The sequence below is a fragment of the Notechis scutatus genome, chromosome 3, assembly GCF_049901735.1.
Source record: "Notechis scutatus isolate UNSWTSFEM ecotype Mainland chromosome 3, rNotScu1.2, whole genome shotgun sequence".
Classification (NCBI taxonomy): Eukaryota; Metazoa; Chordata; class Lepidosauria; order Squamata; family Elapidae; genus Notechis; species Notechis scutatus.
Genome location: NC_142011.1, coordinates 49,716,263 through 49,743,244, shown reverse-complemented (window position 1 = coordinate 49,743,244; position 26,982 = coordinate 49,716,263). Strand labels below are relative to the sequence as shown.

At 37.5% G+C, this 26,982-nt stretch overlaps 2 protein-coding genes across 4 annotated transcripts in view; both read left to right on the top strand.

Moving 5' to 3' along the window:
* Positions 1-4,886: 4,886 nt before the first annotated feature.
* The window catches only part of PPARD (peroxisome proliferator activated receptor delta), a 30,899-nt gene continuing 8,803 nt past the window's right edge, over positions 4,887-26,982 (top strand). Inside the window, exons 1-4 of one of the 3 annotated variants that reach the window (XM_026680351.2) lie at positions 4,887-4,963; positions 20,338-20,465; positions 23,470-23,709; positions 25,974-26,125. In XM_026680351.2, the coding sequence (XP_026536136.1) occupies positions 23,574-23,709; positions 25,974-26,125 (288 nt within the window). In that variant the 5' untranslated portion in view covers positions 4,887-4,963; positions 20,338-20,465; positions 23,470-23,573. The remainder of the gene's footprint in view (positions 4,964-20,337; positions 20,466-23,469; positions 23,710-25,973; positions 26,126-26,982) is intronic. The other 2 variants (XM_087959809.1, XM_026680353.2) reach the window with 2 other exon arrangements.
* On the top strand, positions 10,585-15,285 carry LOC148131173 (uncharacterized). The gene is made up of 2 exons (XM_087959808.1): positions 10,585-10,711; positions 12,238-15,285. The coding sequence occupies exon 2, from the start codon at positions 12,238-12,240 to the stop codon at positions 14,680-14,682; it is 2,445 nt and encodes an 814-aa protein (XP_087815934.1). The 5' UTR covers positions 10,585-10,711; the 3' UTR covers positions 14,683-15,285.

Genomic DNA, 26,982 nt, shown 5'->3' with positions numbered 1-26,982 from the left:
CACCTGGGCTCTGCAGTGGTTCCTGCTCCCCTATTAGAGGGCGGGCAGGGGCAACTCAGCGACGAGGGTTCAGGTGTTCCAGGGAGTACTTCGATTGTTCCGTTGGTGGCAGTCCCGGGCCATCGGCCAGGGTTGTTTCTATAGCCACAAAGACTGACCTTAACCGACAGTCTTTAGCCAGTCTTTTCAGCTGGGGGGCGCATCTTGGCCCCCAGGTAACCCAGTGGCAGTGGTCACAAGAGGAGCTAAGCCACAATATAAACTGGCTCGAACTCAGGGCAGCCCGCTTGGCACTCAGGAGTTTCCAGCAGGAGATTTTGGAGCGGCATGTCCTTCTCACAGACAATGTGGCCACCAAAGCCCACATAAATCATCGGGGGGGGGGGCACTCACTCCAGGACTCTGATTCAGGTAGTGACCCAATTGTGACTTTGGGCAGAGAGACATCTTTCATCGATAAGGGCAGAGCACATATCGGGGTTTCAAATGTGCTGGCAGACTGGTTGAGCAGGGCATCCCAGTTTGTTCTGGGAGATTTTGGAGCGGTTTGGCCATCCGATTCTGGACCTCTCCAGTGAACTTTCAACTCCCAAGATTTTTTGTGAGGTTTCCAGCACCAGGGGCGAAAAGGGTCAGTGCTCTATGCTGTCAGTGGCTCCAGGACCTATTGTATGCCTTTCCTCCCCTTCCCCTGATCCCAGGGACAATCAGGAAGGTGCTGTCAGAGAGGGCATTGCTGTTAGCCCCATACTGGCCCAGGAGACTGTGGTTCGTCGATCTGGTTGGCCTGTCAATCTCCAGGCCTTGGAGCATTCCCCCGGACAGAGTCTCCCTCAGTGAGGGTCCCATCAACCATCCGGAGCCAGAGTGGCTCCAGTTGACCGTCTGGCACTTGAGCGGGGCTCTTGAGACAGGAAAAGTTCTCCAAGAAGGTCATCTAGATGATCCAGGTGGCCAGGCGGCCTTCCATGACTAGAATTTATGATGCTACATGGAAGATTTTCTGTGGTTGGTGTTCGAGCTGCCACTTTGATCCCACCTTAGTGTCAGTGGTAGACGTTTTGGAATTTCTGCAAGACAGTTTGGACAAGGGCTGTCCCCTAATAACTTACAATGATAGGTGGCTGCCTTGGCCTTGGTTTCGTTTGAGGACTCAAACACTCATGCCTAGCACCCCAGGGTAAGAGCCTTTCTTAGGGGAGCCATGAACTTGAAGCCATTGGTGGTTCACAGGTATCCCACCTGGGACCTGCCAAAGGTTTTGCAGGCTCTGACTTCTGCCCTGTTTGACCCCTGTGTGAGGCCAGCCTACACTTACTCACGTGCAAGGTGGCATTCCTGGTGGCCATTACATCAGCCATATGTATATCAGAGTTGGCGGCTTTATCAGTTAGAAAGGACCTCTGTGTTTTTCATGAGGACAGAGTAGTTCTGTGGTTGGACCCTATCTTTCTGTCCAAGATGAACTCCTTATTCCATCATTCACAGGAGTTGATTTTGCCTGATTTCTATCCAGGGCCTAACCGTGCTCTGGAAAAGAAATGGCACACCTTGGATGTTAGGAGGGCGCTCTGCATTTACATCAAGCGAACTTCTTCAGGAAGACCGAATCCTTGTTCATCTCCTTTCAGCCATCGACTTTGGGCCGCAGGGTGACACCTTCTACTATGGGTCATTGGCTCAGGGCTTCTATTGCAAAGGCCTATGAGCTGCAGTCCTTCTCAGTGCCCAGGAAGATCACCGCTCACTCTACTAGAAGCATGGCAACTACTGCAGCTTGTTCAGACATTTGTCAAGCTGCAGTGTGGTCATCAGCGACACCATTCATCCGATGCTATCTGATTGACTCGCCTCAGCAGAGGTGACCTTTGGCAGGCAAATGTGGAGGCGGGGACTTCAGACCAGACCAATTCCCGCTGGTAGGACAGCCAGCAGCTAGCTTTGGTATGTCCCAACCTGGATTCTCCCATCGACGGACATGCGTCTTTTGGGGGAGTCAACGGGAAAATCCAATTCCACCCTGAAGTCTGTCTGGTCAGTCAAAAGAAGGACTGCCATTCAGAGGAAGATGGACAGTAGAATTCACTTTGCCTTTGTTTCAAACTGGGGACCGTTACCAGGGAGGTGTGTCCTCAGAATTCCACAGTCTGTAGAGCAATGAGGCTAGAGACTATCCAACCTGGATTCTCCCGTTGACTCCCCAAGAAGAGGTTGATTTTACCTGATAACAGTCCCATTCATGTTGGAGGCAGCATTTAGGTGCTTCTGGGTTAAAAGGACTAGCTGCTGACATATCATTGCCTGGGAGATGCTCGTGAGGGTTCCTTTCACATCCCTGTCAGGTAGCTGGGGTGAATGAAGGGAACCCACTCTGCCACACTGCAGCACTTGGGGCTCAAATGTGGGCTTGCTAACCTCTAACCAGCATCCTAAGCACATCAGCAACCTTGTTTCTTAAACCAGCACATGAAATACAGAAACATGTTGGAAATCAAATACAGCTGATATGATACAATGTTGGCAAGATGTAACCACTACACTCTCAGCAATATACAAACAACATATTCTCCACCAGCTAACACTTCAAACCATTTTCTAGAATAATTTCAAATATATTGCATCATCATAATAATCCATTTCAACATTGTTGGTGCATAGATAGCTAGAATAAAAACTTCCTTTTGATAGGATTACAACTGGTATACTAGTCTAAATTAATAAGCAGTATTGCTAGCTGATACCTGACTTCCCATTAAAGCAGAATCCAGGACAACTGCCGAGCTGCATATTTGGTCCTTCGGAAACTCTTAAGATTAGTTGTGAGTCTTCATATATAATAAACTGATTTCTTTATTCAGAGTACTTCAGTTTTGTGTAATAAAATTTGAATAATTCATTCTTCCTTCTCCTTTTGAAAACTACTATTGGGCTATAGGTATTATTTACAGTACAGCTGGAAAAGAATGCTTTCCAGTTAGAGCTTGATTTAGAAATTATATGTCTGATTGTGGAACAATTTTTATTTTATTTCATTGTTGTCAGCCACTCAGTCGTGTCCAATCCTCAGTCACTCTATGAATTTGCACTCTCCACGCCTCTATTTCCCATACTGCCTCCTTCAGATCTGCCATGGTCATCCCAATGTCACCCTTGTGTTCAGCTAGTGGGTACTAGGGTGACGCCTTCTCCTTTTTCTGCTGATCACTCCCAGCATGACTGACTTTTAGAATGACCAAAATAAGACAGCCTCTATTTGGTGATCTTGGCTTCAAGTAATATTTTTGGGAGGGTCGACCTAGGACTTCTTTGTTATTTTGCAGCCCATGGAAGATGTGTAATAGTCACCTCCAGCACCACAGTTCAAACACACCCATTCTTCTCCTATCTGCTTTTTTTCAAGAGTTCAAGTTTCACAGCCATAAGTAGCAATTGGAAAAATTGTTGCGTTAACTGATCTGCGTTTTATTGTGAGACCGATGTCTTTACTCTGCCAGATGTTATTCATACTGAACATTGGAGTCACCATTTTGATCAATTTTAGAGCCCAAGAAGATGAATTCCTTTTAGTGTTTCTCATTGTCAATCTACATTCTGGCCTGTGTGTTCTCTAGCATTGTCATTATCTTTGTTTTCTTGATGTTAACATGCAGTCTCATATTTGAATCTCAGGATTAGCCTCCTTGCTTTCCAGGAGCAATGTTGTACCATCTGCATATCGGAGGTTGTTAATATTCATATCACCAATTTTAACTTCAATGGTAATTCCTCCAAATGTGCATTTCTCATAACTTTATCAGTCATATTGAATAGTATACATTTTATAGTATATATTTTATCTAATTCTTATTAGTTTTTTATTCTACCCTTCCTTAAGGAGCTCAGGGCGCTGTACAAAGCAGTTCCTCCTTCCTTCTGTGACTGAGGGTGGACTAGAACCTGTATCTCCCCATTGTCAGTCCAGCACTGTGCTCACTGCATTGTATTGCCCTTGAATTTTTGTAATCTTAATGTAGTTGTGCTTTTAATTAAATTTTAAATTACTATTTTCATTTTGTATTTTTGTTAGAAAAATTGACATTTTTTTCTAAGTAGGTAAAAGAAAAAATGTAAAATAAATGTGTACATATCTGTTGTTTTTGCCTATTGAGAATATACTTCATTGCAGAATTCTAGTGTGTGAGGCAACATTTCTTTAAACGCAAAAAAGATGGTTCAGCAAAATTGGTGTTAGGTATGAAAGATGTATTGAGTGCTATCATATTTAATTTTACATCATGAACAGTAAAGCTTAATTAAAGCTTAATATTTATTTTTTTAGTGTAGTAAAAAAATAGATTTTTAAAATTTAGTTTCCTCTCTCTCTCAGGGTTGAACATATAAATCTAGGCACTGCTGTAACTTTTGTATAACATAGATACAGAAATTGCCAAAAGGCTTCTTGTACATGTTAAGGACTTGTTTGGTGCCTTTTATGAATTATTCTGCCTAAAACTAAGTATTTTAATAGCTGGATTTTAATACATAGATTGGAATTGTAATTTCATGAATAAATGTAATATGAACAGGATTGATGACTGAAAGGGTAAGAAATCCTCATATGGTCTTAGTTTTAGATTTAGAACATAACAGTTTTTACTCATTTAGTCAAAACTAGAGATGTAATTAATATAGTGTTGGATACCGTCACATTTATGTCCCAATAAGTATATATAAGATTCAAACAGTAAACCTGTTCTACTTTTCCTGATTATTGTAATGAATAGAGTGGAAATCTATTCTTACCCTACAAATATATACCTTGCTCCTTCTAATAAGTATTTTTTATTTTTCAACATTACTCTTTTCCTTTTTTTCTTTTTTTTTTTTTTTTTTTTTTTTTTTTGCAGCCTCCTCTACTCTACTTGGAAGGTTCCTTATGCTGATATGGTAACTTCAGAGTGGCAGTCATCACAAGTGAATAAAGGTAATAATCCCTTATTAAAGAATATAATTTATAGTTTTTACATTTCAGTTTTGAGTTTATGTGTATTTGCATATTGCAGATTAGATAGTTATTTTGAGTAGTCAAAACAATACATGCAGAGATTCACCTTGTAAGAAGCCTGAGATATTAGCACTGGTTATATATGTAAAGTTTAATTGTGAAATACATTCATGGGTCAGTGGATGCATATTATTCTTTTATATTATTCTTTTCAATCTCAAAGAAGCAGAGTATGAGTTTAACTCTGAAATTTTACTAGTATGCTAAAATCACTACTCACTTTTGATGCTTCATCTCTATTGCATGTATCTTATTTCTATAGGACCATGTTTAAAAATAAGAATAATTAAAGAGTCGGATGGGGTTTATTAAGGGTCAAGAGCTTGAAACTGGTAGTATTTTGTAGAAGACTAAATTAGGCTATGAAATTATTTCAGACTATAATTTTATAAATATTGTGCAGTAAATACTATACTGCAAGAAAACATTAACGTTTCAAGGATTGTTATAGATTCTTCTTGGAACTTAAGTGTCTGATACACAAAATCTGCACCATTGGGTTGGCTGAAGTTATAATTTCTAAACAGAAAAATGAAAATGTATACTTTCTTGCCTTTATGAAATGAATTACAGTGGAACCTCGGGTCGCGAATGCTTCTGGCCACGACCAAATCAGGTGACAACCAAAAATTTCAGAAAATCTTTGCATCTGGTCGCAAATACATCTTCAGGTGGTGACCAAACACAGCTGTGGCAATTTCCCCTTCCACGCCATTTTTTTTGTCCGCGCATATGCAGTCAGTCTTGTTTCTGGTCACAACCAAATCAGGTTGCGATCAAAGTCCTAGAACAGATTACTGTCGTGACCAGAGGTTCCATTGTGTGGTATACAATTTCATTGCTGTTGTGCATTTTTTTTTAAAAAAGAACAGCATAGAATGTTGTAATATTTTACTATATTGTTAGGTGGATCTGGGTAAAAGAAGCAGGTACAGTGTCCCCTAGAATTTTGCGCAGTCTTATCTTAGTTATGTTGGTCTTACATGTTTTCTAGCCTACTAAGAGCATTAAGTCCTGGTCAATATAATTCTGTGGCATATGAAGAATTGTTAGCTTGAAGCAGTGTATGCAAAAATAAATAGGTATCCCACTTAGTGTGGATTTTGCTGAAGAGCTACATGACAGCTTCTTGACACAGATTCAGTTATACCAGTGGTGGTTAACCTTTTTGGGCTCCCGTGCCAAAAATTGCGCTCGCATGCCAACACCCAGAAGGCAATGTGCGCGGTCTTCCCTATGCCCCCTGCACATGTGCCGCGACCCTCCTGTGCGCTGAATGTCTCTGCACATGCACATGTGACTCCCCGTGCACTGTGCATCTCTGTGCATGCGTACACGATCCCCTGTGTGCCATGTGCCTCTGCACATGCATGCGCAATCCCCTGCACACCCTGCACGCCCCTGCACATGCATGCACAATCCCCTGCATGCCCCTGCACATGCGCACACATCTCCTGCGCACCCCTTGCCCCCTGCGCATGCGTGCCAGATACCCAACAATCAGCTGGTGGGCAGGCGGTACACGCACATGCGCAGTGCGGCTCTTCTGGGCAACCTCTTGCGTGCCACTTCTGGCACCCGTGCCATAGGTTTGCCATCACATCTTTTTGTTATAATTTGAATAACTATGTTTATATAAGAAATTTCTTTGAAGCTAGAATTTTAAAAAGCAGATTATCTGGGCATCTATTTTATTTGTTCTATTTACTAGTTATAAGGGAAATACAATTTTTTCAACTAAATTACTATCACTTAATTGGAAATATAAGTGGATTTGGCTGTGTATTTGAATAGGAGATTACATTAATATATTACTTTTGTTTGTATTGGATCAAATAATCTCCCTACAATATGTTTTCATGCATGCGTTCTGAATAATTACATATAAGAAAGTTCAATAATTGTATTGTGGGATTTGAGAGACTGCTAAAATCTCCTGTCTCCCTGCATATAGAAACTGTTACTTTTTTAAAAAATACAAATTATATGAAATCAGCCTCTGAAGTTTTAGAATTAAAATATGCTATTTATAGAGCTAGAATGTGTTAAAATTAATATAATTGTCTGATTGCACAATTAATAATTGTAGTGTTTTAAAGGGTTGAGTCCATTAGGCTTTTATTTTTTTCTTCGTAGAAAAGTACATCAGTCTTCTCTATGTATTAACCAGAAGAAATCTAACACTGTAGTAGTGTCCTAGTCCTATTAATACTTTGGAAATTAAGCATTTAAATTTCTATAATACTTTTTTGGTAACTTATATTTAAGCGCTTGATAATGTTTTGCTTCTAAAATAATTTTCTGGCATTCTATTAATGTCAATGTAATATTAGCAGTAGTGACACATAATATGGTAAGAAACATGAAAGATGATGCAAGGAATGTTGTTCCTCTTATAGACTTAAGATTTATGGAATACCGAAAACCAATATAACACTTTAAACTCTGCAAGAACATTTTTCCTACTGTGTAAAGGCAAAACATGCTTGAACGACTTGAAATTACACCTACAATTTGCCCATATCTATTTTTCTAAGCTACTTGAGTATAGTCATTGGCTAAATAAATTTATAAAAGAATGTATGTATCATATCTAACAACAATTTTGTGAATGGCCACTATCAGGATAGAAGTTAACATTGTCTTTTCAATGTTTTATTTTACTATTAATTTCACTTTGGTTCTGCCCATAAAAAATAGAAAAAAAATTGGATGTGTATTTAAACTCCTATATCGAGGTAATGTACCACACATCTATAACATATTCCCCAAACATATATTGAAATCAGTATGTTGGTTTTAAGACTACAACATTCTTTTTTTTTCTTCTGAAACAACAGATTAAGTAATTTTCTCTAGAAATTGTATCCACAACTCTTTTTTAAAGGAGGATCTGTATATTTATGTAAGATCTGTGAAGAAGGATCTGTATTTATGTAGGATCTGTATATGCTGAGAGCAAAATTTTTCACAGTTTAAGAAATGGGACACTTCTTCCCAATCGTTTTAATGTTGGTTGTTATATTCAAAAGATGAACACATCACTCAGTTTTTTGTTTGTTAACCTAATTCTCACCCTGATTTTTACTTTTATCTCTGAAATATTTTTTAAACTCTTAATAAAAAAATCTGCATGCTTTTTTTCTTGTAAGAAAAGTTCTCAGTCATAGACTGATAGAGCTGGAAAGCATCATTAGACATTGAAACCAACCCTCTGTTCAGTGCAGGAATCCAATATCAAAGCAGTTGTGACAGATGGCTGTGTACCCTTTGTTTGAATGCATCCAAAGATGAGAAACCCACTTCCTCTCTGCTCATTTGGTGCCTCTATCAAACAGCTCTTACTTAAAAGGCATTTTTTTCTTTAATAGTTAACAAGAATATACTATCCTGTAATATAAAATTATTATCCTGGATCCTAAGCAACAAATCTTGATCTTCTTCTGGGTGAGATATTTTCTTAAAGATAGTTTTCAAATTCAGTTTTCTCTTTTTCCCCATGATACATATATTAGTCATTATGATCCTACATTTTTTTTCTTTGAAACTGTATGTATTCCATGAAAGTCTGCACATTGCATTGAGGAGCAGTTGCAAAATATTACCAAAACATCCAATATATTGATTTGCATTTTGGACAGAATAAAAATATTATAAATTCTATGCTTTATTCACTCTTACAATGATACACCAGTATAACTATGCATAGTAATCTGCAACTTTAATTACAATTTTATATTTAGCATACAACCATCATTTTGTTTGTACTTACTGAAATACCAATTTCAGTAAATATTAAGTCCTTTGTACTGGCAAGGGAATATACTGGGATAAATGAGTAAGCAATGTTCATTTTAATTTTCAGACAGACAAACAATACTACATCTCTATAGAAACATTGACTTGCAATCTATTTTAGTTGGTTGAAAAATAGAATAAAATATTAATTTAGTAAACAAATCTATTTAACATTTTATGTAAACAATCCCATAGCAATGGACTAATGCACACATCTTTTGGTGACCGTTTCTCCCTTATTGTGCAATTTGGACATTGTTTTCCAATTCAATACTATTAAATGCTTTGTGTGTATGTGTGTGTGTGTTTGAGAGAGACAGAGAGAGAGAGAGAGAGAGAGAGAGAGAGAGAGAGAACGGATAGGTCTAAATGAAGGCAAACTCGTTCAAGTTATGCTTCTGGTAATTTCACGGTCATAGAATTCCCAAGCAATCCTTTATCCAAATATTAACTAGGACTTTGTGGTGCTTAGCTTCTGAAATCACTTCAGGTTGGTATATGCTACTATCTGCAACTTGCATATATTTTAAACTATGTCTGGGAAAAGACCTGTCACACAATCTATTTGTAGTTTTCCTTTGAGACATTTAATGATGAATAATGAAGAAAGCAGGATGGATGGATTTGTGTTTTTTTTATAAATAAGTAATGTGATAGATTAAAAATGTCTTTATTTAAATTCATAGTATATTTATGTGTCACTAGATACTTGTATTTGACAAATTTAGATCTTATCTTTCTTTCAAAAGGTCAAGGCAAGATGCATTTCATTCCCTCTTCCAGTTGTCCTTAAACAAAAAAGGTAGGTTGAGCTAAGAGATAGTGACAAGCTAAAAATCATATAATAAATTAAACTTAAACCTGGGTCTTCCCAATCTAAGTTCAGTGCCCTTTGTACACTTTATTCTTTCTCTCACGGAACTCTAAGAATAATTTTTCTTGGTTGCAGTAAATTGTTCACACATTTATTCACTCATCTTTGCTTTATACACTGAAAATGTTTTCATTGTGAGATAAGATGGTGCTGATATGGTTGGTGAAGGAGGTAAGAAATAATTGATTTGATAATTCAGTAATTCTTAATATTTTGTAGAAGGGCAAGAAGCTTGATAAAGATTTACTGGTGGAAGACATATGCTTTTAAAAAAGAAGATGGAGCAAAACAGGAATAGCTACTACAATAGTGTAAGGCAGACTGAGATACAGATTGTTAGATTACCATAATATAGGTATGGACAAAACTGTACTGGTTTAGAGTTAGATTGCTGCCTCTCAATTCAAATACCATTAGTGTTAGCATAACAGGCCTCTGTGACTTTATACTGCATATGTATACTAATAATATCATGGATATTTAATTGGTAGAACTGCGGGAAGTATGTTTCAGTTCTTAGGCTATCTATACAATCTCAGGCCAGATTTTGGGGGACAGGCAAGAAAAATTGTATTAGTCTGTCAGGTCTTTTATTTCCTGAACCATGATGGCCTTTTTCTAATCCTTCCAAACTACCCTTGTATCATTAAAAAAAATCCTGGAAAATTGATAAGACTCTTTCTGAGTGATCATCAAGCTCAAGGTTGACTCAGCCTTCCATCCTTCCGAGGTGGGTAAAATGAGGACCCAGATTGTTGGGGGCAATATGCTGACTGTAAATTGTTTAGAGAGGGCTGTAAAGCACTGTAAAGTGGTATATAAGTCTAAATGCTATTGCCATTGCTATCTGTTTCAGCTGGTAGTAGGATCTGGCTGGCTGTGGGCTCATTTCTACAATTTCCTTATCCTGGTTTGGAGATGGTTCACTTATTGGTTGTTCAGGACCTTTCCTCACAGTTGAGGAAATTGCATCTAATTGCCAGCTTTCTTCTGTGGTAGGCTAAAGCCAAATCAAGAAAATAATGTTTTCCACTAAAAAAACAGTAAAACATTGTATGTCACATAGAGAAAATCTCACAAATATCAACAATCTCCTTTTCTACGCATTCTCATTCCACATTTTCCATTGTGGGTGTCCACAATGTCAACTCATTGCCAGAAGAAACCTGGCAATGAGATGGAGATTCAGCTGTGAAGAATGTATACTACTCATATGCCTTCCAAATCCCTTTGGTGCTCTGCTTTCACTCAGTAGCTGGCCCCAGGTTGGCTCTGGCCTTTCTTACTACTGGGAAGATAGAGAATACATACAAGTGAAATTAATGACAAAAACAGCAGTGGCAGCACTTTGGCTTTGGGGCAGACAGGGAGAAGGATGGATAACAACTACTTTGGTGAACGGAAATTGCAGTAGCATGGCATGGCATGAGATCATAGTGCCCACTCTTTTACAGTAGCATTGGATTGGATCAGGTCTCATGCTTTTCTTGGAAGGCATCAGGTGCTGCAATGAATGGTATAGTATGGTACTAAGTGCTAGCTGCAGCAAGGGAAAAGGATGCCTAGTAGCATATCACTTTAGGAACAGGTAGTTTTGGAAGCAAGATTTCCCACTCCCAGTGGACTCCATTCTACATCCTGAAGATGTAGAGATAAGAAAACAAAGCTCAAGATTGGCTCTTTGTGCTGGGAACAAGCAGTATACAACATCATATCTTGCTGCAAACACTATTTCTCCCTAGTCCAGGTGAACCCGTTGCCAAATAAGAAATGTGCTTTTTTCTATGCAGGGAGCAGTTTTATTAGCTTTGCTGCAGAATTGTGGCAACAGTATCAAGGTTGGGGCAAAGATATGGGAAGTGATACACAGTATTTTTTGTCTCAGGAATAGGAGGAAAGCAAATCCATAAGGATGTGTGTATAAATATCTTATCTGGTCTTGGAAGCTAAAGAAGGTCAAGGTTGGTTAGGACATGGGTGGGAGAATGAAGCAACTCGGAAGAAAACAATAGAAAATCACTTGTATATTGTTATATGTATGTGGCCATCTGAAATAATATTTTATTAACCTACATGATAATTTTTTGAGATGGTAAAAGTCTTGCATATTTGGTTCTATAAGAAGAAAATGTAGATTGAGAGCCCATTAGTTAATTTGCACAGCACTTTGTAAGACATATCACTCATATGTCTGGTGACTTAAGTGTTGTTCATATTTAATAGATGTAATGTTGGCCTCTGATTGTCCAATTATAATAGATATTTTTGAGGAGTGTAGTCTGAATAAGGTATTAACAAGTGCAGTTAGATGGGCTGCTTCTCCTTAAGGCAGATAGAATTTTTTTAAAAAATGCAGCCATACCTTGAGTTACCAGAATTTCTGTCACTAAATGATGCAGTTGTAAAGAAGAAATCAATACTGTGGCTTAAAAGCAGCAGGAGCACTTAAAGTATTTTCTCAAGTACTGCACATCCAGGCAACAGGGACTTTGGAGATTCTTTTTGTGTTTTTCTCTCTCAGATGCTTTCGAAGATGTTGTCTTTGCTGCTGTGCCTGTGGAATGGATGGATGCTTGTTTCTGCTACCCAGAATGCGTCTGCCATCCCTGTGAAACTGTGGGCTTGTTTTCCAAAAGGAGAAGCATCTGAAATAAAGTTGATATGCCGCATGCATGGATTATATGCCAACAGTTCCAATCCTGGAGTGTTCCAGAGCTTGTACATATTCCATGCTGCTTCAGATTCAGTCAGCTGCCATTGGAGAGATTTGGCTAATTGTACTGTCAAGGCCAGTGGAGAAATTGGACATTTTTGTTATGACATGCAAAGGGACAGTTCAACTTTTCATATTCCTGTTTCATGCCGACCTTTGCCAACACATTTGGATTCTCACAGTACTGGAAAAAGCATAACCCAGGACAATTCATGTGACATTGCCCTAATTTCTGCTGCTTTATGGAAATTTGGTGCACCATTGCATCTGAGAACTGTTGTTGGATCCCAACATGATACATTTCTTAAAAATCATTTGCAGCTATCCTTAATTTCACCTTCAGGGAAAAAAACCACCCAAATGATTGTTAATTGGGAATCACATGACTGGGAAGTAAAGGGACAAGACTTAATTAGACAAGGACCCCCAGATTGGATAGTTCCAATTAAAGGAACACATTGTGATCAAAGAGCATCCTCTGTTAAGTTTAAATTCTATGGTCATATTTCCATAACAGAAAATAATGGTGAACAAGGGTTGTATCAGCTAGAACTAGGCTTTCAAAACAAAACAGTTCTTCAATTTAACCCACTGATCACAAACCTTCTTTCACTGCGCCATATGAGAAATCCAGTTATTGGATCTCATGTGTTAAAATTAGATCAGCCTGAGCAAATTGTCAGGAGCCCACAGACCTCTCTGAAGGAGGTACAGATTAATTTTGAAGGTTTGAATGTATCACAGAAAATGCCCCAGTGCTCTCCCTTTCTTGATATTAGCCACAGAGGTTGGATGGAATGGGTTAAAATGTGGGAAGGAGTACACCATGGAGAAAGAATAAAAAGGGAATTGTTAAATTGGCTGGGTCCCCTGGGGGCAGGAGTTTCTTTTATAGATGCAGCCAACATAGAAGTATTAGCTAATAAACTTTCATATTCCACAAAACAAATAGGAAAACTTACTGCCCCATTGACCAAATCTTTCTCACAACTCACAAAACAACCACAAGCTATCAGTAAAGTGCTTCCAGTCTGGGAAACAATTTTAGAAAATGATAACATACTGATAGTCTCTGGGATTCAATCTCTCCAAAATAATGTTTCATTGGCTTTAGCATGTGAACAAGCCCAGGTAATCACCCAAAATGTAATCATGGATATGATTCGAGAAGCTAAGGCAGGAAAAATTCCCATGGAGGTAAGCAATTTAATTCGACCAGAACTCACACCAGGTGAAATTGCTTTAGAAGCTTGGTGGAGACTGCTAAATGCATCTTACGACTCTACTCAAAACATTCTGCGGTTATTCTTAATAACTGTGGAGGCCACTCAGATTATTCCTATCTATCCAATAGTGCCCCTGGGATTCCAGATTGACAGAGACTTGGTCATGTATTCCAGAGACTCTAATAAATGGGCACACTTGAGAGATGGTGAGTGGCAAAGTGTTAATGTGCAGGGCTGTGTTAAAAAAGAGAATTTAGGCTTTGTATGTGATGATAACAGCTTAGAAGAGCACCATGAATGCTTTTCTCCTCAGCTTATAAATAACTCTCATTGTTCTTTTGATGTAGTCCAAGAAGAAATGTCTACTGTTGTATATACTGGCAAGGGCTGTATTTGTGTTAGAACTCCATGTGAATTTATAATAATTAATAGTGTGATCATCCAACCTATGCTTCCCTATATCAATCGTTGCTTTTGCAATATTAGCGTGATTGTAGGATGTGATTTCCAGTTTCGTGTACCTGTTTGGACAGTCCAACATATGAAAGCCTATCCCTCTTTATATAAAGAGATATTTCCTATTTCACTTGGACTTGGCCTTTCTACTCTTAAAAATCTGCTTTCTCACCCCTCTCTCAAGCAAGAATTACTGAAACTCAAAGATATGGGTGAAAATGCTGCTCTTGAGATTCACCACAACAATCAGGAAATTGCCCAGATTGTAGCAAAGGTTACATCAGCTGGAGACCATGCCTGGTGGGAGGTGCTCCTGGGATGGTCACCAAGTTCAAATGGAGTACTAAATATTGCTCTACACCCTATTGTGATGATTTTAATCTTTCAAGTAGCACTAGTGATTTGCTTATTGGCATTGGTCGGGTGGATGAAATGGCAAGCAAGTCGATTGTATTATCTACAGAAGCAGATAGTTTCCACCAAAACAAGATGTGATGGAAATATGTGCTCAGCCACCTGCCATGAAAAGGGAGACACTACTGTGTCATGTCCTTTTGAAAGCCATATTTAAGTTCTTAATTTTAGTTTCTTACTTACTAAATGTTCAATAGTCTCCCACTTATAGAAAATAATATTTGTTTTCAAGGGTTGTATGCTAGCTTTTTGTTGTTGTTATTAAGGAAAAGTTAATGTCTTAGTGTCCGAATCTCTTGGGTGCACAAAACCCAAAATTCCTTCTGTCTCAATACAGTCAGGATTGCTGTTTACAGCTTTATAATTGATAACATCGTACATATTTTGGTCATTGTACTATTGGTAAATACACCAATTCAATATTTAGTACTCTTCTTTTCTGGAAATAACTTGGGCATTTCCACTTTTCTATTTCTCATGGAAAACCTTGATATCCTTCTTGGTAGAGAGATGGTTCTGCTACTTGAAAGCACCAAAACCCAGTACTCCATTTGTTTCTATTTCAGATGGTATTTTAACACAGTCTGAAAAAAAATTGACTTAATCCTACCAAAACCTTCTTTTGTATATGTTTATTCTCAATGACAGCTTTTAGCTCACTGAACTCATTGCACTCATTCTCTTTTAATATCTTTCTTACTTCAGAGATATTTTGGTTGTGATTTTATCTATTATTGCTTTTAATAAAAGCGTTGTTTTGTTCCGATGTCTCCTTTGTTTTAATTCATGAGAATGTGAGGATATCCTATTGAATACTCTCAAGTTATCAATATTTAGACACTGATGATTAAAATTGATCAGCACCTTGTTCTTTCTGATTCACAGTAAGAGAGGTAATTAACTCAGCTTTCTTAGAGGTTCACAAATATTTTGAGGGTGATAAGCATGTTTAAGGGAAATCTCTGCAATTGTTAGTTGCTTTATGCTCACGTAATGATGATTGGCTGACTTGGGCAATTATTTGGTTGATTTACTAACTGTCCTCATTTTTTGATGCTATGATGAAGTTTGGTTGTAGATATTTTTTAAAAAATAAATGCATTCAAACTTGGTCCTTTTAAAATATTAGATATCTGAGAAACAAGTTGAAAAACAGGTTTATGTATTTTGGATCAAAATAAAAACACTGGATATGTATCTATATCTGTGATGGAGTGGCTAGTGAAAGTACAACTAAAGTTTTCAGATAATAATGACAAAATTATATTCATGCACTAAATATCTCTTTAATATCTAACATCATAAGAGGATGTCTGATTTACTTTGGCCAAGTCATGCATGCAAATTTATTGAAGAAGGCAATGATGCTAGAGGAATGGTTTGTGGAACAAAAAGGAGAAGCAAAGAACATTGTGGCTTGATAATATCAAATCTGATACAAAGTTGAACATGCAACAATTGAAAGAAGCTGTGCTTGATAGAGTAGAATGGAGAACACTTGCCTATAAAGTTACCAAAAGTCAGATACCATTAAATTAAATGGTTAAAACAAGAATAATTATCTCACTGTTGAAGCAGTAATCTAGTTATTGTCTGGATGCCTCTTGTCATATTAGTTTTATAATTTAAATCCAGGTTGTATCATTAATGCAGAAGTCCTAAAAAAGCAATAGTGACCAATTTTCTCTTTAAGAAAAAAAATCATGTTCAGATAAATAGGTTCTGTATTATCTTTATTTGTTACGCATATTTGCTAGGAGTAATTTATCCAGTAATTAATTATTCATCGAGGTCTTTAATTCTTTCACATAGTGCAGAATTACATGTGATAAAGAAGCTTTGTTCTTAGAATTTAAGTTGCAATTCCATAACAGTGGCCAGTGTGTTGTGAATGTAATTGGTGCCATTTATCAATAACATGCTTCTGCCATTAAGATGTTATTTTGTGATCTGATGACCTTGGGAAGTTTTGCAGGGTTCTGCCTATCTCTAGCAATAATAATTGTTCATAGCAGCATTTCCTGTTTTGCAAGTCTGTTCTGCCAGTATATGGGTTGTCTGCCAGTTAGATACAGTCTGCCATTGGATATGATCTAGGACAGCACTAAGACCGTGGTGGCAACTGCTATCATTTATAAATTGGAAAATAGTATACTTTGTTGTTTTTCCTTTTAGAAATTCAAGTATACAAAGCAGATACCTTTTTTTTAAATGAGTTCTGGGAATAAGTTGCTGATTGATGCTTATGTAAACACAATAGGTACAATGTACTACTTTTATTTCCACTGGTGTGAATAAAAATAGGAATACATGTTCTAGAATTGTGCTTGTTCTCTGGAGGTTTAGAAACCTGACCTGGGTCACTCCATATGAGGATTTCCCCCTAGTTTGAAAGCAGCTTCAGATCCCGGTGATCTTATAACTCTGATATTGTTAAAAGCAAAGCCTATTTATTTCTGGTTCAGAGACAACATAAAAAACTACACTAAAATAAATTAAAATTTGTCACTATTTTGACTACTTTATACATGCTTTATAAATTAATATCCTATTCTGAAGATCTTTGAAATATGAACATCTTCATCACTCTATCTCCTAAATTCGAAACAATAATTACTACGTTTTTCTTCAACTATATGTTCTATAGCAGGGGTGTCAAACTCAAGGCCCGCGGGCTGGATCCAGCCCGTGGGGTGCTTTGGCTCATGGGGCTGGCTTGGAAATAGCATAGGATCAGCCCGCAATGCCTCTGGCAGCCAAAATGGAGCATGGGGGAGCCAACATGAGTGCCCTCTGGACCCTGTTTTTGGCCTGGATGGCCTCCAGCAGTACTCTGCCGGTCAAAATGTGATGAGGAGGGCCTCACGCAGCCCCCCAGCCCCCCATTTTGGCCGGCTGCAGGAGGCATCCATCCGGTTTCCCTGCTTCCTTCCTAGCTAGCTCGTGGAGAACTACAGTGCAGACCCAGCCCTCAAAGAAATCCACTTTGACACCCCTGTTCTATAGAGCTTTAGTTGAATTTACAAGGAAGTTAAGAATTTTGTAGATGGATTGCAGCCCCACAGACTCCATTCTGGATTGCAGATTGTGTTCTTGTCAAGTTCTCATTTCACTTTTTCAAGTCTGTTGTATGCTCAGGAGGAGCTACAAGGATCTGCAAAGAATTTACAATGAATCAACCCTGGCTGCATTTTCTTATTCCTGCCATTGCAGCAAAACTATTGGAGCTGCTGCAAAATAGTTGATATCTGCATTTTTGTTTCCCAAGTCATAGTAACATTTTCACAGAAATAGAAGGATTAATGCTTTTGTAGCTGGGTAGGTTCCCTTGTATCCAGATTTTTTCCCCATGGTAAAAAGGGGGCCAGGCAAATGCATGTCATGTGTATTAAAATGTATATGTGGGATAGAATTTCTCATTCATTTTTAATGTATGTGGTGAGGATGAAGAGTTCTGTTACTTCAGAAACTGTATAGCTTAGAAGCAGGGCATTGACTGAATTCTTCTCCCCCCACCCCACAGTGTGTCTCTATGTATGTATTTGTGTGTGTGTGTGTGTGTGTGTATGTTTCCCCCCTCTCACTCTCTGAATTCTTAAGCCACTGAGAAACAGCACTAATCAGTTGATGATTTAATGTTTAAATACTTCATATTTCAAGGTTTATTTCAAATTACTTTTGAGGGGTTAGGGAGCAAAAACAAGTTTGACATACTGTATGGAGGTTCTACTTATCAGGCTTTCATTCAGATTTGTCTAGATTTGTTTTTACGTCTTTTGTAACTGAATTAGGCAACCTGAATGTACATCAAGTCACAAATAAAATTTTGGGGAATAATAAATCATACGGTAATATAGTAACTTAGCTGTTGAACTGTGAGGCAGTTATATGTTTTACATCCAACGTAATATGAAATGCAGGAAATCCTTTATTTTATCTTCTGTAACTTTTCATCTACAAGTAGGGATTTTTTGTTTTTGAAGACAGCATAATTGCTAAGTTGCAGGTTAAATAAATGCATTCATTTTTTAAACACAACACATTGCACATGCTCATGCACATGTCCTCTTAGAAATATTGATAAAGGTTATTAGAAGGAGAGGAAAGCCATAAGACTTGTTCTTCGCACATACATGCATACACACTCATGCTGTCTCTGTTTTCTTCTTTATTAAATAATCAAGGATTTTCAGCTGGATTATTTAAGGGAAGGAAAGCCTAAATTGCCTCCCATTAATCTAATGAGGGTTGCTGGGAGGAAGGAGAAAGCCTCCTAACAACTTGCCATACCAATTGCTGATTTTTTTCCCTGCAGCATAGAAATCATGAAGTTGGCCTATTGTATAGAACTATAAGGAAATTCTAAATAGTATACAGGCAGTCCTCGACTTAACAACAGTTCATTTAGTGACTGTTCAAAATTACAAGAGCACTGAAAACAGTGTCAGATTTCCTATTCATGTTTTTCTTTCTGAGTTGCTTGTGCAAGATCAAAATTTAGCATTGTTGGTAATTTACTCTTGAGACTAGTTCACTGCAGTTAGTTTTCTGAATCTTGGTGTTCACATTATTTCCTTATATCATTTATATGCTTTAGTGCCATAATAATTTTTAGCCATAATTTTAGAAATCCACTGCAATGGACTACCTGTTCTGCAGGCCTTTAATAGGCTATAGTTACTATAAATGCTGCTATAAAGATGATAGGAAGGACTACTAGTCAGTTGAAGAACAGCAATAGCCAGTGTCATAATGATGTCTGTGATTCTATAGAACAGAGATCATATAGTCTTCCTGATGATGCTGAATTCCAGCTCTTGTTCTCTGTGGTGAGTTCAAATTATTCAATAATGTTATACTGTTTTGTTTTGTTTTTTGTTAAAGCAAAAAATGCAAAATACCTTTCCCATTGACAAGAAGCTTATTAAACAAAGTTTGGCATTTATTGTACATACTTCGATGTTTTTTTTTCAACTTCTGAAGATCTTGCCAAGAAAACTATAGGGACTAGTCCAGGAAGTTACTAGAAGTCAAAGGCACAAAAACAAACAAATCCTATTCCAATTATTTTTGTGATGTGTTCACTGTTGCTTCATCTGTTTGTTTTAGTTATTAAAGAAAATACATTATGCACTATAGGTAGGCCAGCTGCATATGTACTGTTAGAAGCCAAGAAATTCTTAAAAATTCAGCACTTTAGCATTTAGTAGGGTATTCAGAAGTTGCTTATCTGGCTGGTACAGCTGTTGGAGGTAGACCAAACATGAATCATTTAGGATAAGAACACCTGCAGTTTATTTTTTGCTATTGTCACATGCAATAACCATCCGGTTTAATAAGTGTTCCTTTCTGCTTTAGATTTTATATTTGTCAGAAACATTTAATGGGGGAGAGGTGGGAAACTAAAGATGGAGATAGCTGAAAGGGAACATTTTCAGCTTTATTGCTCTTAAATTACATCTTGTTCGCTAGTTGTAATGTTGCTGCTATAGATAAAATGTTCAAAAGCTTGAATGAATCTCCCTGGAGCATTTTAACTGTTGTTATCCCAGTATTGTTAACTGACTGTAGCAAAAACCTTTCCTAGCTTCCTGACCTTTTAAAGTCATTTTTTTAAAAATTCAGGTTGTAAACTACCAAAATGCCTTACAGCACAATGTTCATTTGTGTCTGCTTTATTCTCTGCTTCAGTTGCTTTTTTAATTACTTAAAATTGTTAACAGCTGCTTTCTTATATGTTGAGTTAGCTAGGTGTCTGGTCTTGCATTTATCTGAAATAGATAAAGTTTTTAAATGAGTGTTAATTTCACAGGAACAAACCCCTCTGCCATCTTGGGAAGTGAGAAGTGTTACCCACATTCATGACTATGGAATTCTGTGTTCCTTTGTGGCAATAGCTATATGGGTGCTGTATCCTGTTCCAAAACATCCTGATTAGAGGTAATTCTTTTAGAAAAATGTGAAATAGATATTGTTGATGTGGCCTGATAATTTCAGTAGAGACCTGTCTTCAATTTGAACATGAGTTTGAAATCTTTTATAATTTTATTTTTACAATGGATCACATTTTAGGTACTACTGTGTCAAATATATAGCTGCATCTGTATTTTTGACCATGAGATGCAATATCCAGTTCAGTCGCTTGTATGTAGACTTTTAGCCACTCTGATAGAACAGAATGTTGCCCAGAGTATGCCATTACAGAGAGAGTCTATGCTTCATACCCTTCATAATTATAACATGTATCCTTATGGTGATTTTATCATGGTTTTACCGTAATATTTTATCTTGTATATTGTATTGCCCACATATTGTATATACACATATATACATATACATATGTGCACGCGTGCACACACACACATTGATGCTTTATTAAAACTTATATTTGTATTTCTATGGAGGTGTTTTATTAGTATTGTGTATCAGTGATTGCATAACCTCGGTAGGTGCCATTCTCTAATTAAAAAATACATGTAGCATTATGCTGAGTGGAGGAATACATTTTCCAAGTTTAATGTGGCCCTGTTGAGCTGAATTAAAGTACCTTTAAAAAGCTGTGGTAGTGCAATGGTTGTACTGCAGGCTACTTCGGCTGCCTGCCAGCTGCCTGCAATGTGACAGTTCGAATCTCACCAGGCTCAAGGTTGACTGAGTCTTCCATCCTTCTGAGGTAAAATGAAGACCCAGATAGTTTGGGGCAATATGCTGACATTGTAAACCCCTTAGAGAAGGCTATAAAACATTGTGAAGCGGTATATAAGTCTAAATGCTATTGCTATAACATAGTCCTATAGTATACTAATATCTCGTTTCTTAGTAACCAGTTGTCATTTGGAGACTTGTGATGTTTTGTACAGTTATGACGAGTATTCTGAAGAAGTTGATTAGTTTGTTGTACAGATTTTGTTAGAACGGCAAAAGGATTGGTTGTGTACTACTAGAATAACTTGCAGATAGCAACCTTTAATTTTACTTTCTGTTTGCTCAAAGGAATAGATTATCATTATAGAAACATTTTAAGGAATATCTTGGAATCATATTAAGCTGGGAACATATAGTATGTAAATTCTTTCTGAAATATAAGTTTTATTGCATTGATCGAATTTAAAAATGAAAATAGTCTAATAGGAGATTGAGTAGTTGGTATTTTAATATGTATTTTTCTATGTCTAGTTTCATCTCAGTCCACCTTAATATGCATCAAATACTCATCCTTTTTTAATCAAGCAATTGTTTCTACATCATGATGAATGGTTTCTATTTTATATGTGATATTTCCTGCAGTGCAAGTGTGAGAGGTGAAGCCAAAAATAACAGTGTATGTGAATGGAGCCTTGGTATCCATTATGAGGCATCAAAGAAGGCTCTGAATTTTTCTCTTTTTCCATAACAAAAGAAAATTACAATAATTGTCTGAGCCAAAGATTACAACAGTACTATTTTTGATTTCTAAAATAGATAATTTATAAAGCTGCAGTAAGAAGAATAGTAAACTTATATCAGTTGTTCAGATAAACTATATATACATATCATTTGAAAAGACAAAAGATTCACATATAAATATATTGAATTAGATTCTTTAAAAGTCTTCTGTAAGGTCCCAGACTTATTTAAACAGAGGGATTGTTTATTACACAGTGCTAAACTTTGTATTAAAGTATTTTTTTTAAAAAAATCAGATATAGTTTATATTTCTTCTACTAGAATCGGAGGAAATTGATAGAAAACAAGAATAAAAAAATCAGAGGAAAAAAGAGGAAATTTTAAAAAACTGAAGAAGTAAACAACACACAAAAAAAGCAAGGTTATAGCCAATAAGTAAGATAAATAACACCAGGCAAACACGAGAAAACAATAATAAAAAAACTACAAGTGTGTCAGCCTTCAAGATTTTCTCCCTTTGCTTTGCATCTTTCGGCTGTCATAAGTAACGGGGGGAGGAGGGGGGATATGGTTATGGGAAGTGAGCTGGAGGTGTTACAAAACAGAACTGTATAAGCTGCGGGGGGTAGATTCTTGCTTAGGCTTCTATCCTAGGCTATGCGCAGCTGCAACTCTTTATCAAACTATGTCAAGGTCAACGGACAGAGGCCTCATCACCACCTGGAGATGCCCACATGATGATATACACAACTTTTAATTGGATGAGCCAATTGAACTATTGGGGGTGGGAACATTGCCATTACTTTGTATATGTGATTTACGCACCCATTTTTTCAGATTCAGAATTCTTTTGTTGCTACCACTTGATTTCCAGTAAAAGATATCTTTTCTCTGATTAAAAGAGTCTTAAGTATTTCTTTCTTGGATTTTGAATGGAGCACCAGCTGACAAAGGGGGAAAACAACATTTCTACCAACACTGGAAAGGCAAACTTACTATACATAAACAGGGAGCAAACACCATACTCATTTTCACTAATGATGTTATCTAGTTGGGTAATTAAACTTCTGCAAGCAAGCAGCCAAGTTCATAGAGCACCAAGAACTCCACAATAGCAAGAATCTATAATTCTTGTTGTTGGAAATAGTAGTGTTTTAGCAATTAGAATATTTAGAGCCAAATGTGTAATTATCTCTTATATATTGCTTGTAGTCTGTTTTCAAGGAGATCTACTCACATGTGCTCCCTACATGTGCTAGAAAGTTTAGATTATGGCAGGTGCTAGCCTCCCACCCTCTGAAGTCTTATTTTCTATTTAGGGGACATGTCTTTGTGAATGAGTGCAGTGTCACCCAGACAGAGTTTAAAAGTATTTTCCATAGCTTTCTGTTTTTCTTTTTCAGGATCAAATCATCACGGTCCACAGGCCTTTCTCTTCATTGTATTTGAAATAATAAGACAATTTGCATTGAGGATAGATGTTTTTTCACTTACAAATAGCACCATTATTTTTAAACTTCTAATGCCCTTCAGTGTGTTTTTCTTCTTTTTCATGAAGGTTAGCCGGAACAGCCTGATAGGGGCCCATTTCCAGAGAGACGTGGATGATGCCAGAACTATGACAGGGGCTGCAGTCTTGGCATTGAAGGGAGGTGATCAGTTATGGAACAGTCAAAGGAGGAAGTACCTGAAGTCAGGGAAGAAGAGGAGGAAAAGGAAGAGACAGTGATGGCAATAAGTGGAACCTCAGAGCCAAATGAAGGTCTAGGTAATTCGGCACCATCTGCCAAGTGTACAGGTAAGTTGGAAAAAGGTATTAATGCCTTAGAGACACTTAAAGGAGCAATGGACAAGTGTTGAATACTTTTTTTCCAGTAATTTGTTCTCAGTGGGATGACATTTTCCTCACTATTATAACAAATTTATTACAGGCTTTATTAATTCACAGTTCTCAAATATATTAAGAAACTTTCCTTTATTTTTGTTCTGCATACTTAGTGTGCTTTGGGTCCCTTAGATTTAGGAACCTGGAAGCATGCTTTCTCTTTAGCAGCACCTGCCCTCTGGAATGAGGTTGCCCCTGAGATCTGGATGCTCCCCACCCTGCTGATATTCAGAAAGGCCTTGCAGATCTGGCTCTTTGCCCAGGCCCTTTGTGAGGGAGAATTAGGACGTTCATCCTTGTCTGATCTGTTATTATTGCAAATGCTAAGGGTGCTACTCTTGAGAACTGAAAATATAAATAATCTGCAAGTTTTAGTAATAAAAATCATGAAAGATAGTGAAAAAAGCAGGGCTACAAATATAAAGATTAAAATAATGACTATAGGTACCACAACCAGCCTTAGAACTGACAATGAATTTATTGAAGTGATAAATTGCTTCTTTTTTTTAGGATCGACTATCAATAGTAAAAGGACCATCAATAAAGAAATATATATCATAGTCTAGCATTTTTTAGAGTAGTAATGAAGGCCTCAGAAAAGACTTGGTATGCTGATATGTGTGTATAACTAGAAAGGTCAGAATTATGAAGGTGATGATATTCTCCTTCACACTCTACTCTATGGAAGAAAAAGTTGGACTTTAAAGAAGCAGGATAGAAGAGCATATTGATGCTTTTGAAATTTGTTATTGGAGAATAGCATGGATAGCCAAGAAAGCAAAGAAATAAATGCCTAATTTTCTCTTGCAACACTGATTGAAATTCCTGCAGTTTGATTATAACACACAAGCCATCTTAAAAGATAGATAGATAGATAGACAGACAGACAGACAGAATCTACTAAGTAAATCAGTACAGAGTGGCAGTATACAGATAGTATTGTCTTTTACCTTTTATAGTTGAAAAGCAATTGCTCTTACCCAGTTGAAAGAATATTGGATGAAGTTCATATTATAAAATCATTTGCTTGTACAAAAAAAATCAGCTGAATTTGAACTTATGGGTCAAAATTTACATAACAGCAAGCTTTCAACAAAAGTTGAATATAATGTGATAGAGTAAATATGATTCTGAAAAAAACATTTTAGGCTAATGTCCACAAAGCTTTGTTGCAAACCCATGTTCAAAATTGCTGGATATAAAGATGGAGATTTGTCCCTGTAAGATAGTTGCTTCCAGATTTTGCATCACAGTGTTTGCCATATAGTACCAATAGTCTTCAACTTACAACCACAATTGAGCTTGGAAATTTGGTTGTAAGTTGAGTCATCATGGACATGAACATGATTGTTAAGCAAATAACATGGTCATACGTCTAAATACAGCTTATCCGATGGGGCAGTTCTTGCCGGAAAACAGCAAATATGATCGTGTAACTGTGGGAAAAAGCAGTGGGATTGACATGTGACCTCTTGCCAGCTTCCCATTGATTTTGCTTGTGGAAAGCTGGTAGGGAAGGTTTCAATTGTTGATTAAATGATTGCAGGACTCTGCAACCTTTATAAATGTGAGCCAGGTCCTAAGTACCCAAATCACAATCATGGGACCATGGGGATGTAATGGTTGCAACTTTGAGGACTGGTCATAACTCCCCTTGTTCAGCACTATCGTAAGTTTGAATGATCAGTAAATGAATGAACCAGGGGTGGGATACGACAGGGTTAACTACCAGTTCAGGATTTACGAGCTTCCCTGCACACTGGGAGCCGTGCGCCTGTAAATCGTCATCAGCACGCTGCGTGCAGAGAAGCAGCCTTTGAAACAGCCCTCTTTTCCTGCTTTTTAAACTGCAGCTGTGCCTCGTTCGGCAGCTGAAGTTGAAAAATCAGAAAATAAAGATCAGGTAAGAGCCCAGGTGGGCGGGTGGGCAAAACCATCAGCAGACATAGAACTGGTTCTATGTCTGCTCTTCAGAGCTACCGGTTCTACAGAGGTGGACAGAACCGGTAGAAACCCACCCCTGGAATGAACATAATCAAGACTACTTATACTTTCTCAGATTTGGTAATTACAAATGCAAGGTAAATAAGCAAAGCAAAAAGGCCAAAGATTTGTACCAGATGGTTCTTTACTGCAAAATTACAATGTAATACCTTCTCCATTCTGTTTCCTGATAGATATTTCCCAGAGTTCTTCTCCTTCTCTGTTGGACCAACTCCAGATGGGCTGTGATGAGGCAAATTCAGGAAGTCTAAATGTGGAATGCAGAGTTTGTGGTGACAAGGCATCAGGGTTTCATTATGGGGTACATGCATGTGAAGGCTGTAAGGTAAGGACAACACAAAGATTAGATATAACCTTATGAGAGGTAGACTGTGTGTTCCTTAGTGTTCCCTAAGCTTGGAGGTTTTCTTGCAAATGTTTCATTACCAAACTAGACAACATCAGTGCTAAAAGGGAGTGAGGTTTGCTCTTATTTTTATATACTAGTGGCTTACCCTGCCAGTGTTGGTGGGAGTGTGGTGGCTCCTTGATTAAGCTGTTGTTTACTGTTAGTGTGTTTGTGTTTGTAGTTCCTTGATTGGGATATTGTTGGTTTAGTGTTAATCTTGGTGTTAATTTCTGCTCATATGGGTGTTTTGGACTTTTTGATTGTCTCTTTTGAGTGGTATGTAGATATCGTTTAACTCTATGTACCTGTTGAGTACCAGGCCTCCAGGAATTCTGTGGCATTTTTGACCTAGGATTGCTCACAATTTTCCAGTTGAAACTATGGTTTACTCTGTCCATGTGTTGTGAAATAAAGGCGTTTTCATCATGTCTTCTGTCTACTAGTTGGTGTTCACAGATGTGTTTTGCCAATCTTCTACCTGTTTGTCCTACATAGTGGCTGTTACAGTCCTTACACTGTAGGTTGTAGATGACTCTTGTTTTTTCTCCTGGGTGTACTGGATCTTTTTGGATTTTACTTATGATGTTTTAGACTTTGGGGCTTCTGACAGATGTTTGATGTACGGCAGTTGTGGTGGTCTGGCATTCGAAATGAGACACAGGGAAAATGTCTGAGCAAATGCCAGCCCTGAGTGAACTCAGGTAGCAGTATTTATTGAGAAAAAACACAAGCAAAAATACAGTATGCATATTCAGAAAACAATGACCTCAACAGGAGATTACTTCACCAGCATG